This window comes from Dendropsophus ebraccatus, chromosome 1, assembly GCF_027789765.1.
Source record: "Dendropsophus ebraccatus isolate aDenEbr1 chromosome 1, aDenEbr1.pat, whole genome shotgun sequence".
Classification (NCBI taxonomy): domain Eukaryota; kingdom Metazoa; phylum Chordata; class Amphibia; order Anura; family Hylidae; genus Dendropsophus; species Dendropsophus ebraccatus.
Window position 1 is genome coordinate 134,213,836 of NC_091454.1, and position 13,909 is coordinate 134,227,744.

The following is a 13,909-nucleotide window of genomic DNA, read 5'->3' on the forward strand; positions in this document are numbered from 1 at the left end:
ATAAGGGGAGATGGTTTTATTTGGCTGAGCCCTTAGTAAGCCCTTCCTCCTTCCAGAGTTGCAAACGTTTTTCTAATTTTTATAAATAACCAAGAACAATAATAAAGCACAAAACAGGTGCAAACGCTTAATAGTCGGCTGGACGATGGAAGTAGACCAAAAATAAAAATAATAAATAAAAAAAATGATACAATAAGATTGATAAATGGGACACAATGTGCCTGATCCTGAATGAGATTTCTCTCCCATTATGTTAAGGAACATTTTGATGGTGTGCTGACAGACCTAATGGTTTCTGAAGGACTCTCCATGTTCGGTCGTTCGGCACTTGGAAGTGAACAAGTTTATCTGCATTTGAACCTGTCAGTAAGTATCAGCAGTATTACTATCTGCCATAGGATATCTGATTGGGCTCCACTGACCTCTCCTCCCCCTCATTCTGCTGCATCCAGGAGGGAAACAATAGAGAACTATCAGCCTATGTCTATGCCTCTCCGTATTAAAGTCTTTGGGAGTTAGTGAATTGCCGAGGAAGTTTGGCCTGGTTGTTTCCAGAACTTCCATAGACTTGAATGTGGGGAACATCTTTATTGAAACTGGATGTAGCAGCGAGTCGCTTCTCACCCGATGGAGAAAGGGTCAGGGCAGCCCTGTTCTTTTAGTAGATGGGGCAGGGCTGTATCACCTAGATCCATCTAACCTGCTGCTAGATTCACATCATAAATGGTTTTGCGGATAGCACCTCCATGCAGCTGTCGGACAAAAGTAATAATATCACATCAGTTGCCAGATGAGGTTTATTTATTGAAACTATGATGTGGCATTCAGCATGCTGAGGTTACATTGTGCCCTGCCATAGTGTCCTCTGGTAACAGAAGTTCTGTTCAGTAGAGAAATGATGAACCTGATGAACATCCTCTAACCTACATTATTCTATGTAATATTTTATCAGCACTGTGAGAATACCTGTTGTTGTTGTTGTTTTTGCATTGACTGTTTTATTGCATTTTGAAAATGTAACCTGGTTTATAATGTAATCCAAAGAACACATACAGACCATGCCATTGTCTATGAATAGATGTATGGTAGAATTACTAAAGGATAATGTTCCAAGTTGTTTTATTTAATTTACATTTTTCTTTTTCAATATTTCATTCCTATTTCTTCAGGGTCGTAAATTAAGTAATATCCATATTCTCTGCGGTTACATTCACTTACAGAAGCTGGACGTGTCCTATAATGAAATCACTGGTATGTATCTAGGGCCACTTTAGGGGATAGAAACAGAGTTATAAACAGGGGTGTAGTAAAGTAAAAGTCATGGATATTACTGAATGATTGAAAGGGGAGACAGCAGGGAGGAGAGGGCATGGAAAGCTATTGTCCAACCTGACGCTTGGCACTTTGGAAACAAAATTGCATCCACTAATGGTCTGTTTACAGAGATTTATCTGACAGATCTTTAAAGCCAAAGCCAGGAACGGACTATAAACAGAGAACAGGTCATAAAGGAAAGACTGAGATTTCTCCTCTTTTCATATCCATTCCTGGCTTTGGCTTCAAAAATCTGCCAGATAAATCTCTCTGTGTAAATGCACCATTAGCGCCACTGAACTGGTTTCAATTGACTTTAATAACTTTTAACACCGGTAAAAGTTATACTAGTATCTTAGAAATATTCTCTATGAACCTCTCCTACTCTGTTCCTGTCTCGAACAGAGGTGGCAGCAGAGAGCATTGTGTAGGACTGAAAAAAAAACACCACTTCCTGCAGGACATACAGCAGCTGATAAGTATGGGAAGACTTGAGATTTTTAAATAACAGTAAATTACAAATCTATATAACTTTCTGAAAACAGTTGATTTGAAAGAAAGCGCGGCGACCCCGCTTTGAAGCGCCGCGGTCCCGGGTGCCGCGTATAGCCCGGGACCGCCGCTATTAGCGGGCACGGTCTGATCGCCGTGCCCGCTAATTACAGTGAGTCCAAGAAGTATTTGATCCCTTGCTGATTTTCTTTGTTTGCCCACTAATAAAGACACTATCCTTCAGCACTTTTAATGGTAGATATATTCTAACATGGAGAGACAGAATATCAAGAAAAAAATCCAGAATATAATTTTAAAGAATATATTTTAATTAATTTGTATTTCAATGAGGAAAATAAGTATTTGATCCCTCTTGCCAAACACACTCAATACTTAGTGGCAAAGCCTTTGTTTGCAAGCACAGTGGTGAGACGTTTGTTGTAGTTAACCACAAGTTTAGCGCACACACCAGGGGGAATTTTGGCCCACTCTTTGCAGATTCTCTCTAAATCATGAAGGTTGGTGGGCTGTCGCTTGGCAACTCTGACCTTCAGCTCCCTCCATAGATTTTCGATTGGATTGAGGTCTGGCGACTGGCTGGGCCACTCCATGACCTTAATGTGATTTTTCTTGAGCCATGTTTAGGGTCGTTATCATAGTAAATAAGGTTGAAAGAAGACAAGAGTCCATCAGGTCCAACCTAGGAAAATCCTACTGTGTTGATCCAGGAAGGCGAAAAACCCCTATGGGGCAGAAGACAAACGCCCCACCACAGGGAGAAACTCCCCCCCCCCCTCCCCCGACTGCAATGGCAACCAGAACAATCCCCGGATCAACGTATCACCAGAAATCTAATGCCCATAACTTGTAATATTATATTTTTCAAGAAAATCATCCAGGCCTCCCTTGAACTTATTTAATGAATCAGCCATGACAACATCATGTGGCAGAGAGTTCCACAGTCTTACCGCTCGTACAGTAAAGAACCCGCGTCGATGCTGATGATGAAATCTTCTTTCCTCTAGACGTAGAGGATGCCCCCTTGTCATTGTTACAGACCTAGGAGTAAAAAGACCACTACAAAAATCTCTGTACTGTCCATTCATATATTTGTACATTGTGATCAGATCGCCCCTAAGACGTCTTTTTTCTAGCGTAAATAACCCCAAGCGTGATAACCTGTCCTGGTACTGTAACCCACCCATTCCCTTAATGACCTTTGTTGCCCTCCTCTGCACCCGCTCTAGTTCAGCTGTGTCCTTCTTATATACCGGTGCCCAAAACTGTACACAGTATTCCATGTGTGGTCTGACCAGTGATTTATAAAGAGGCAAAACTATGTTCTCATCTTTAGCATCTATACCTCTTTTGATGCACCCCATTATTTTATTAGCCTTGGCAGCTGCTGCCTGGCACTGATCACTAAAGTTGAGTTTACTGTCCACCAATACCCCCAGGTCCTTTTCGGAAGTAGTTTTACCCAGTGTTTTATTATTTAGCACATAACTGTACTTATTATTTCTATGGCCCAAATGCATAACCTTACATTTATCCACATTAAACTTCATTTGCCATTTCTCCGCCCAAGCCTCTAGCTTCTCCAAATCCCTCTGTAATATGATATTATCCTCCTCTGTACTGATTACTTTACCCAGTTTAGTATCATCTGCAAAAATGGAGATTCTACTCTGTAGCCCCTCTACAAGATCATTAATAAAAATATTAAAAAGAAGTGGACCCAACACTGACCCCTGTGGTACCCCACTAGTAACTAAAACCCAATCTGAATATGTTCCATCAATGACCACCCTCTGTTTTCTATCACACAACCAGTTACTTACCCATTTGCATACGTTTTCCCCGAGTCCCAGTATCCTCATTTTGTAGACCAACCTTTCATGCGGCACAGTATCAAATGCCTTTGAAAAGTCCAGATACACAACATCCACAGCCTCCCCCAGGTCCAGTCTATAACTTACCTCTTCATAGAAGCCGATCAGATTAGTCTGACAGGACCGATCCCTCATAAATCCATGCTGGTGCTGCGTCATAAGATTATTTTCATTAAGATACTCCAGTATAGCATCTCTTACAATCCCCTCAAATACTTTACCTACTATAGATGTTAGACTTACAGGCCTGTAGTTTCCAGGATCACTCCTTGACCCCTTCTTGAATATTGGTACCACATTAGCTATGCGCCAGTCCTGTGGAAGAATCCCTGTCGTAATAGAATCTTTAAATAATAGGAATAACGGTCTGTCCAACACAGTATTTAATTCTTGCAAAACTCTAGGATGGATACCTTCTGGGCCCGGTGACTTATGGATTTTAATGTTTTTAAGGCGTGTTGGAAGACCCAACCACGGCCCATTTTCAGAACCCTGGCAGAGGGGAGGAGGTTGTCCCTCAGGATTGTGCGGTACATGGCTCCATCCATCTTCCCAGTGATGCGGTGAAGTAGCCCTGTACCCTTGGCAGAGAAACACCCCCAAAACATTATGCTTCCACCTCCATGCTTGACTGTGGGCACAGTGTTCTTGGGGCCATAGGCAGCATTTTTCTTCCTCCACACATGGCGGGTGGAGTTGAGGCCAAAAAGTTCAATTTTGGTCTCATCTGACCACAAAACCTTCTCCCAATAACTTGGTTCATCTTTCAAATGATCATTGGCATACTTGAGGCGCGCCTCCACATGTGCTCTCTTCAGCAGGGGTACCTTTCGGGCACTGCAGGATGTGAATCCATTGTTGCGCAAAGCCAATTGTTTCCTTGCAAACTGTGGTCCCAGCTGCCTTCAGGTCATTTGCTAACTCCTGCCAAGTGGTTGCAGGACGATTTCTGACTGTTCTTAGCATCATTGCCACCCCACGAGGCGAAATCTTCTTTGGAGCACCGGGCCGAGGTCTGTTGATTGTCATGTTATACTCTTTAAACTTTCTGATAATTGCACCAATAGTTGTTACTTTCACATCAAAAACCTTACTAATCTTTTTGTAGCCCATTCCAGCTTTGTGAAGGTCAACAATTCTGACTCTGAGGTCCTGTGACAGCTCATTGGTTTTACCCATGTTGGAGACTTGAAATATGTGTGATCTGTCTGATTCTATGGACAGTTGTTTTTCACACAAGTGATTAGTGAGAATAGGTGGCTTCAGGTCAGGTAACAAGTTGATTGGGAGTGTCTAACTGGTCTGTAAAAGCCAGAACTGCTAATGAATACTAAGGGATCAAATACTTATTTCACTCCATGAAATACAAATCAATTAATATATATTCCCTAGATTTATTTTCTGGATTTTCTTTTTAATATTCTGTCTCTCCATGTAAGAATACATCTACCATTAAAAGTATAGAATGATCATGTCTTTATTAGTGGGCAAACAAAGAAAATCAGCAAGGGATCAAATACTTCTTGGACTCACTGTAGCTAATCAGAGGCAGCTGTCAAAGTTGACAACTGCCTCCGATTACCGGAGGCAACCGTTCCCTGGTGTCTAGTGGGGGATAACTAAACAAACAAATAAATAAATAAACAAACATGTTTGGTATTGCCGCGTGCGTAATCGCCCGAACTATTAATTAATCACATTCCTGATCTTGCACGGTAAATGGCGTCAGCGCAAAAAAATCCCAAAGTGCAAAATTGCGCATTTTTGGTCGCATCAAATCCAGAAAAAATGTAATAAAAAGCGATCAAAAAGTCGTATATGCGCAATCAAGGTACCGATAGAAAGAACACATCATGGCGCAAAAAATGACACCTCCCACAGCCCCATAGACCAAAGGATAAAAGTGCTATAAGCCTGGGAATGGAGCGATTTTAAGGAACGTATATTTGTTAACAATGGTTTGAATTAGATACAATATAAGTTATACATGTTATATATCGTTTTAATCGTAACGACTTGAGGAACATGCATAACAAGTCAGTTTTACCCCAGGGTGAATGGCGTAAAAACACATACCCCCCAAATAAAAGAAATGCGTTTTTTTTTTTTTCAATTTCACCGCCTGTCATTGCAAAGTACAATTAGTGACGCAAAAAATAAGGGCTCATGTGGGTCTCTAGGTGGAAAAATGCAAGTGCTATGGCCTTTTAAACACAAGGAGGAAAAACCGAAAACGCAGAAACGAAAATGGGCCCTGTCTTTAAAGGGTTAATGCTGTGGGGTTTCATGGGTAAAAGGCTAAAGGAATGCCAGTTTTTGGCCCCTTCCAGCATAATAACAGTCAGCTACTACCACCACAGGCCTTAAGCATTATTTTAGGGCCTGGTTTGTTTGAAAAAATCCACACACAACACTGGTAAAGAAAAAAAAAGGTGGCACTCTGGAGGCTAAAAATGTATGTTTGATACACCTCTTTAATAAAGGGCGGGGGGCTGTCAGACACAATTGATGTGTCCTGCAGCCTCTGCAGGGGAATGGTCATTGATATCACTGCTCCTTCTGGCACTGTGCAGAGGCTACCAGACACAGCGATTGTATTGGGCAGTCTCCTCCCCAGGTATTGTATATAAGAATATGGGGGTGGGGGAGCCTTGCTCTTCACAGTGCTTCAGTACTTTGCAGCAGTGCTTGATCAGAGCAGGAAATTGGGAAATACCAGACCTAGATTGCTCTGCGTTTCCCAGCACAAATGTTGGTGGCAGCAAAGGGGGCTGTGTTGCCCCATGCTGGTACCAGTCAGCAGGGGAAGAAAAACATTTCTTCAGTCTCCGGAGTACCCCTTTAAGATGGTGTGCTGTGGCACTGACATTGATCACAGCTTCCACCAGCTTGCCTTCTATGCATAGTACTTCCTGGGTCATATTGTCTCTGAGTAAGTGATACCAGCTCACTCTGCTTTTTATTTTAAGACACATGATTCATCAAACCAGGCCACCTGCTTCATTGGCACCTTAGTTCACTTCTGATGCTCAATAGCCAATTATGGGTGCTTTCGGAAGGGGACAAGGGTCAGCAGGGGCTGTGTCTTCTGGCACTTTTATATCATAGCCAACATTAAAGAGACTCTGTCAGTAGAATTATGCTGTCCTATCTCAGGATAGCATAAACTAGTGACAGAGAAGCTGAACAGGATGATGTATCACTCACATTGTTCTCTGCTGCTGATTCAGAGAGATCCTCCTGAATAACATGGACAATAAGTAGTCCTCCTTGTTATGTGCATGAGCCCAGTAGTCCTGGATATCCATGAGAAGCATAAAACTTGTGCCCACTAGCTGCTTATTGGCGGTTATCTATCCATGCTGTGTATAGGCAGCAATAGCTGAACAGAATGATGTAAGTAATACAACGATCTGTTCAGCATTTCTGTCCCTAGTTTATGCTGCCCTCATTTAAGGTAGCATAAACCTAGTGATAGATTCCCTTTAACCCTTAGAGGACCGGGCCAATTTTAATTTTTGTGGGTTTTTTTTTTGTTTTTTCCTCCTTGTGTTTAAAAGGCCATAGCAGTTTAATTTTTTCATCGAGAAACCCACATGAGCCCTTATTTTTTGCGCCACTAATTGTACTTTGCAATGACAGGCAGAATTTTTTCATAAAGTACACTGCGAAACCAGAAAAAAATTCAATGTGTGGTGAAATTGAAAAAAAAAAAGCATTTCTTTTATTTGGAGGGTATTCTTTTTTACGCCGTTCGCCCTATGGTAAAACTGTCTTGTTATATATGTTCCTCAAGTCGTTACGATTACAACGATATGTAACATGTATAACTTTTCTTTTATCAAACCATTGTTAACAAATAAATGTTCCTTAAAACCACTCTATTCCCAGGCTTATAACGCTTTTATCCTTTTGGTCTATGGGGCTGTGTGAGGTGTCATTTTTTACGCCATGATGTGTTCTTTCTATCAATTTCTTGATTGCGCATATGTGACTTTTTAATCGCTTTTTATTACAATTTTTCTGGATTTGATGAGACCAAAAATGCGCAATTTGGCACTTTGGGATTTTTTTTACGCTTACACTGTTTACTGTAGGAGATTAGGAATGTCATAAATTAATAGTTCGGGCGATACCAAATATGTTTGTTTATTTATTTATAACATGGGGAAAAGGGGGGGTGGTTCAAACTTTTTTTTTTCTTTTTAATACTTATATTAGAAGCCCCCCTGGGGGACTTCTAGTATATGCACGCTGATCTCTCATTGCGATCTGTGCTGTATAGTTATACAGCATAGATCAATGAGATATTCACTCGATTGCTTCCGGCTGCTGCAGCTAGAAGCAGTCGAGTGCAGAGCCGGGATCAGCGCCATTACAGCGCAGACCCTGGCCCGAGCTGGACGTGTGGATCGCTCCTCTGGGACAGCATCCCGGGGGGGGGGGGGGGCGGGGGGCATCCACCCTACTAGACACCAGGGATGTGCTGCATAAGGTAATCGGATGCAGCTGTCAACTTTGACAGCTACATCCGATTACTTGATTAGCGGGCACGGCGATCGGATTTTTAGGGTAAATGCCTATCGTTTGCAAACAAAAATCGTCACTTGTCATTTGCTAAACGAGCGCCTAGGCAATTTATCTGTACCTGTAAAAGGACCCTTACATTGGTCCATTTTATCTGCTTCCAACGTATCAACTTCAAAAACTGAGTAATATATCTCACCTATTGATAGGTGCCAGTTTCATGAGATGATACATTTTACTCACTTTACCTGACAGTGGTTTTAATGTAATGGCTGATCAGTGTATACACAACTTTATATATCAGTCCATTTTTTATGCCTTAATTTTTTATGCTTTTCTCTAGATTTGTCTTGTATCAGTTACATGCCTTACTTGACCGAGCTTAATGCCTCAAAAAATAAGCTGGGCACATTCTTCGACTTCATTCCCCCTAAGAATCTGATGGTAAGCGTAATACTGTAATGAAATAATGGGTGGAGCCTGATGCAATATAAGTCTGCTATTACACCATATACAGCTCTGGTAAACTATCAGCAGGTTAGAAGAATGTAACTTGCTGATATTTAAGTTTCTTAAGTTTCTAATTAGGTGTTTGGTGCACTGGGGGCAGAGCCACTGCCGTTCTGCCCCGGCCAGCCGTTCTGCCCAGTCAAGCCATCCCTTCTAATGAATATCAGTGGGGCAGATTGGTGCACTAAAGGCGGTTGTCCTGCCCTCAGTGCACTAAAATGCCTTCTTAGCATTAAACTGCTAATATCACAAAAATGGCACAAAGGATGGAGGTAAGAAGGTTTGTTCATTCTTCGGATGGATGGCTGAATCTGGCAAAACATAGAATGAACCCAATGGGAGCAGCGGAGATGCGCGTGGCCTTCAGTGTCCACTAGCAGGAGCGAGCTGCAGAATCCGCGGTGGGTGATCCACCGGAATTCCATAGTGTGCACATATCCAAAAAGGTAGAAGTATAAGTGCAAAAATTAAAATTATCTCCGTCCTTAAAGGAGAAGTCCGGCAAGTTTTTTTTATTCAAGTATTGTATTGCGCGCGCCCCCCCCCCCCCCCCCCCCCCCCCCCAAAAAAGAAATTTTTTTTACAAATTACCAATATACACTTATAATGGGAAATGCTTATAAAGTGCTTTTTTCCCTGCACTTACTACTGCATCTTGGCTTCACTTCCTGGATAAAATGGTGATGTCACGACTCCCAGAGCTGTGTGGGCTGTGACTGCTGGAGAGGATGATGGCAGAAGGATGCTCAGTGTCCCTCCAGTGCCGTGTGTCTCTGTGTCTCCCTGCCATCATCCTTTCCAGCAACCACAGCCCGCACAACTGTGGGAGTCGGGTTGTGACATCACCATTTTATCCAGGAAGTGAAGCCTTGATGCAGTAGGAAGTGCAGGGAAAAAGCACTTTATAAGCATTTTTCGTAATAAATTTATATTTGTGATTTGTTTAACTTTTGGGGGGCAATACAATACTTTAATAAAATGTTTTGCTGGACTTCTCCTTTAAGGGGTTAAGGAATGGTCTCCTAATTTTTCCCAGAGCTGTATCTATGCCTGTTTACAGTTAGGCTTTTGAAGTAAATCTGATTTTTACTTTATATAGCTAAATGATGGATGAGGCTCTTTTCTGGTTTTATTTAGTGTGTACATTGTGTACACTATGATTATGTTTCCTTTCCCTTCTTTTCAGGTTGTGGATTTGTCATTCAATAGCATTACCAGTATGAAGGACTTATCTGCTCACAGAGCTCTGACAACACTCATATTAAATAGTATCCTTGTTGTAACTAATGTAAATCCAATAGGCTTTCTACAGATTAAGAAAATGAAATTAGGACCTTGATACTTTCTTTTCTCCATGTAATTTTTATTTGCAAATGTCATTTTACAAGTAATTTTATAGCATGATATTATAGTGTAATATTACCTAAATATAATTTTTCATATATTAAAATATAAAGTATTACTTCTCTACACCCAAATCTGATAAAATGCTGACCACTGTCCATTGGCATAAATAGCTATAGTGGGCACTTGAGAATCCATGGGCAGTGGATGTAGTTGTCTTGATCTAATGATTAGAATTTTCTTTAAATACTGTCGGTGTGTTATCTGGCAAAGATATGGCACAAGTCATTGCAATAGTTTGGGCAGTGTTCTGCTAGAAAATCTTGGGTCCTGGCATTAATGTGCATATTAGTTTTACATGTACCACCTACCTAAACCTACCTCTTCATTGATACAGTATTACCTAATGCCAGGGGCCTCTTTCCAAACCTGGAAGTGGGGACTGGAGCTGCATAATAATGATGGGGGTGGAACAAGGAAAGTAAGGGTATATGTTGTTTTTTTTTTTAAATCACTGCCTTCTGGGGCATACTGTAAATCTAAAAAGTGACTTGTCACACGTTTACGTGAACATGCAGTGGAATATTTTTGCGACAGATCATGGGAATTGTAACTGGATTTAAAGGATTTGGCCATTTTATAGTAAAATTGTTCAATGTACAGTATTAGTAAATGTACACACTGTAGTTACTGACAATAGCTTCCTGTGTGCATTGCAGCAATGATATTAGGCATCCCTCTTCCAGGCTGTGCCATTCTGGTCTGTATGCTGAATGGTAATACTGTCTATAAGATGGCTGAACACAGAGGGACATCTGACCATTCCCCTCCTTCTGTCCTCCATAGGCATATACAAGCTCAGAGGTGGTGGACACAGATGAAGAGGCACGGTCAAATGGTCCTCTATGCTTAGCCATCTTATGGACTGAATAGCCATTTAGCATACAGATCAGGTCAGCAAAGCCTGAAGAAGGGGTGATTGATATCAGCACTGTGAGGCATACAGGGAGCTATTGTGAGTAGGTGCAAGAAGTACATTTACTAAAGGGCACTTTACATGGGCTGATCATTGGCCAGGAGCATTGCAAGAAACTCCTTGCAGCTCTGTTTCTCTTGCAGTCTAAAGACACTGAGAATCGTTATATCATTCGAATTTGAACGATAATCGTTCTGTGTAATTGCAGTCAACGATCGAAAAATCATTTGTATGTCGTTGATCATTGATTTAGATCTGAACCTAAAATTATCATTAATCGTTCGCAGTAATTCCACGTTTGTTCGCTCAAGTTCCACATTTTTACTAATCGTTCAGTGTAATAGCACATTGCCCATTGTTTTCCTGAGATCAGAAGGAATAAACGATCGCAATAACAATCGTATCTAACGATTATCGTTCTGTGTAATATGGTCAACGATTTCAGTTTAACGATAAACAATCTCGTTTGCTATCGTTAGTCGTTAATCGTTAAGAATCACTCCGTGTAATAGGACCCTAATACTGAACTATTTTACTGCAAAGTGGCCAACCCTTTTAAGTGGAGATGAAAGCCTGTCTTCTTGCTGCTAAAGACAGATTTTCCTTAGTGATAAACAGATAAGAAGTAAGGGGGAACAGCCTTGTCAGTGCAGAAGAAAGTATATTTCTCTGATATCATATATTGCAGAGTTTCCTATATTTACAGTACTATTGTTTTATGCAACTTTGTTTGAAATAACAGTTTAAAAAAACTCTTAAAAAGTTTGGCCATTTTTTAGCTGTTTTTGCATGAAACAAATGACTTCTAAAGAAATCCCATAAGATACCATTTGCTATCTTTATTTTTAAGTGTTATTCCCTTAACATCTTCCCTTCTTTTAAGATAATAATATACAGGAAATAATAGGCCTGGAAAAATGTACCAGCTTGAAACACGTCAACTTGGCTCACAATAATATCCACACCATCAGTGGATTTGGCAACTTGCCCATCAGAACACTCAGCCTGGTAAGCTGTATACTGCTTATAGCTGATTTATAATAAACAGAGCCCCTGTGTTTTTAGTAAGCAGGATTACTAGGAAATTAGTTATAATAATTATCACTGAGTGTCTGAATCCTGTCAAAGAGTATTAGTAGTAGATTATGAATGTTAGAAATAGAGGCCAAAATGTAATTGGATTTATGGATGGAGAGAAAAAGTAGTAGGCATGTAAATTGTGTTGGACGCCATCGTGCACACTATTAGACAATAAATATGTGGGTTATCACCATAGAAGAATGAAAGGAAAGGAAATTTTTTGCCAGGCCAGACAATTCACTTAAAGTGGTTTAAGTGGTAAAGCCGATGCTGCCGCGCGGGACCGGGAGAAGAAGACCTGCGCCCGGACAGGTAATGTATGAAACAAGGGCTGCAAGGACATCGGTAACAATGTCCTTGCAGCTCTTGTTTCATGATCATCGGGGCCGTGGAATAGGCCCAGTAAACGAGCGACGATCTAGCAGATCGGCGCTCGTTTACATTGTTGCTCGGCCTGTGGAATAGGGCCCTAAGCTATACACAGTTTTACCACAGGTAACATTTCATTATAGTCTTGCTGTACTAATGATGGATCTGGAAGATATTTTGGGTAAATTTCTGTATCTTTAAAAAATGAGGAAGTAGTTCACAGAACATTGTACATACTATAAAATGAGAAATATATGTATATTTAAAAATAATATGAATTAAGATACTTTTCAGATCAATACAGGACTACAAGAAGCTATATGGATTGTTAACTAAATTTACTCTATATTTACTCTTAAAAGAAGGACTCAGGCCAGAGTAAATTCTTTGCATTGACATCCCATGAGCAAACTGTATTTGTCCAATAGGTGTTAGGTGAAGTGACAAGCCACAGAGCTGCAGGGGTGTCCATTCTAAATCTGTTACTTATGTCAAGATGACATAGGTACTCTATCTATTTCTATGGGTACCTTATGGTACACAGATGACAAAAATCAAATAGGATATGTTCTAGAAATCTCTTCAGCATCTATACCAGATCACACTCCAGCTGTATCACAATTTCTACTATTAGACACAGTGATGGGGTCCTGGTTTTCAATTCCACACCGATAGTCTCTGCTAACTACTATTGCCAGTTATATGCCACTCATGTGCAGACCACTGGGGAGTAAATTAAATTATTTTTTTGACTCCTTCACACTTCCCACATTGTCTGTGGATGATGTGAAATACTTACAGTTGTGCTCAGAAGTTTACTTACCCCGGCAGAATTTTTCCTTTCTTGTCCTTTTTTTCCCCAGAGAATATGAATGAGAGCACAAAAACACTTTTTTTTTACACTCATGGTTAGTGGTTGGGTGAAGCCATTTATTGTCAAACTATTGGTTTAAAAGTTAACATAGCCCAGTTCTTAATACCATGTATTTCCCTTCTAACATCAATGACAACTTGAAGTCTTTTGTGATAATTGTTTTTGGGGCTCTTTATTTATTTTTTTTAGATGGTAAAGCTGTCCATTCTTCTTGGCGAAAAGCGACCAGCTCCTGTAAATTCCTGGGCTGTCTTGCATGAACTGCATGCTTGAGATCTCCCCAGACTGGCTCCATGATATTGAGGTCAGGAGACTGAGATTGCCACTCCAGAACCTTCGCTTTGTTGATAATGTCAGCAGTGTTTTGTTGATAATGTCAGCAGTGTTTAAACTGTGATTGACAAATGGAAAATTAGGGGCTCTGTTAAAACCAATCCACAATCAGGTAGACCAACAGAAATTTTAGCCACTACTGCCGGGAAAATTGTTTGGGATGCAAAAGAAAAACCCACAAATAACATCAGCTGAAAT

The 13,909-nt window shown here is 40.7% G+C and overlaps 1 protein-coding gene across 1 annotated transcript in view; it reads left to right on the plus strand.

The window, feature by feature from the left end:
• Nucleotides 1-13,909, plus strand: part of LRGUK (leucine rich repeats and guanylate kinase domain containing) — a 49,691-nt gene that overhangs the window by 1,901 nt on the left and 33,881 nt on the right. Inside the window, exons 2-6 of the mRNA XM_069956216.1 lie at nucleotides 259-366; nucleotides 1,170-1,251; nucleotides 8,569-8,669; nucleotides 9,922-10,003; nucleotides 11,939-12,063. Of these exons, the coding sequence (XP_069812317.1) occupies nucleotides 259-366; nucleotides 1,170-1,251; nucleotides 8,569-8,669; nucleotides 9,922-10,003; nucleotides 11,939-12,063 (498 nt within the window). The remainder of the gene's footprint in view (nucleotides 1-258; nucleotides 367-1,169; nucleotides 1,252-8,568; nucleotides 8,670-9,921; nucleotides 10,004-11,938; nucleotides 12,064-13,909) is intronic.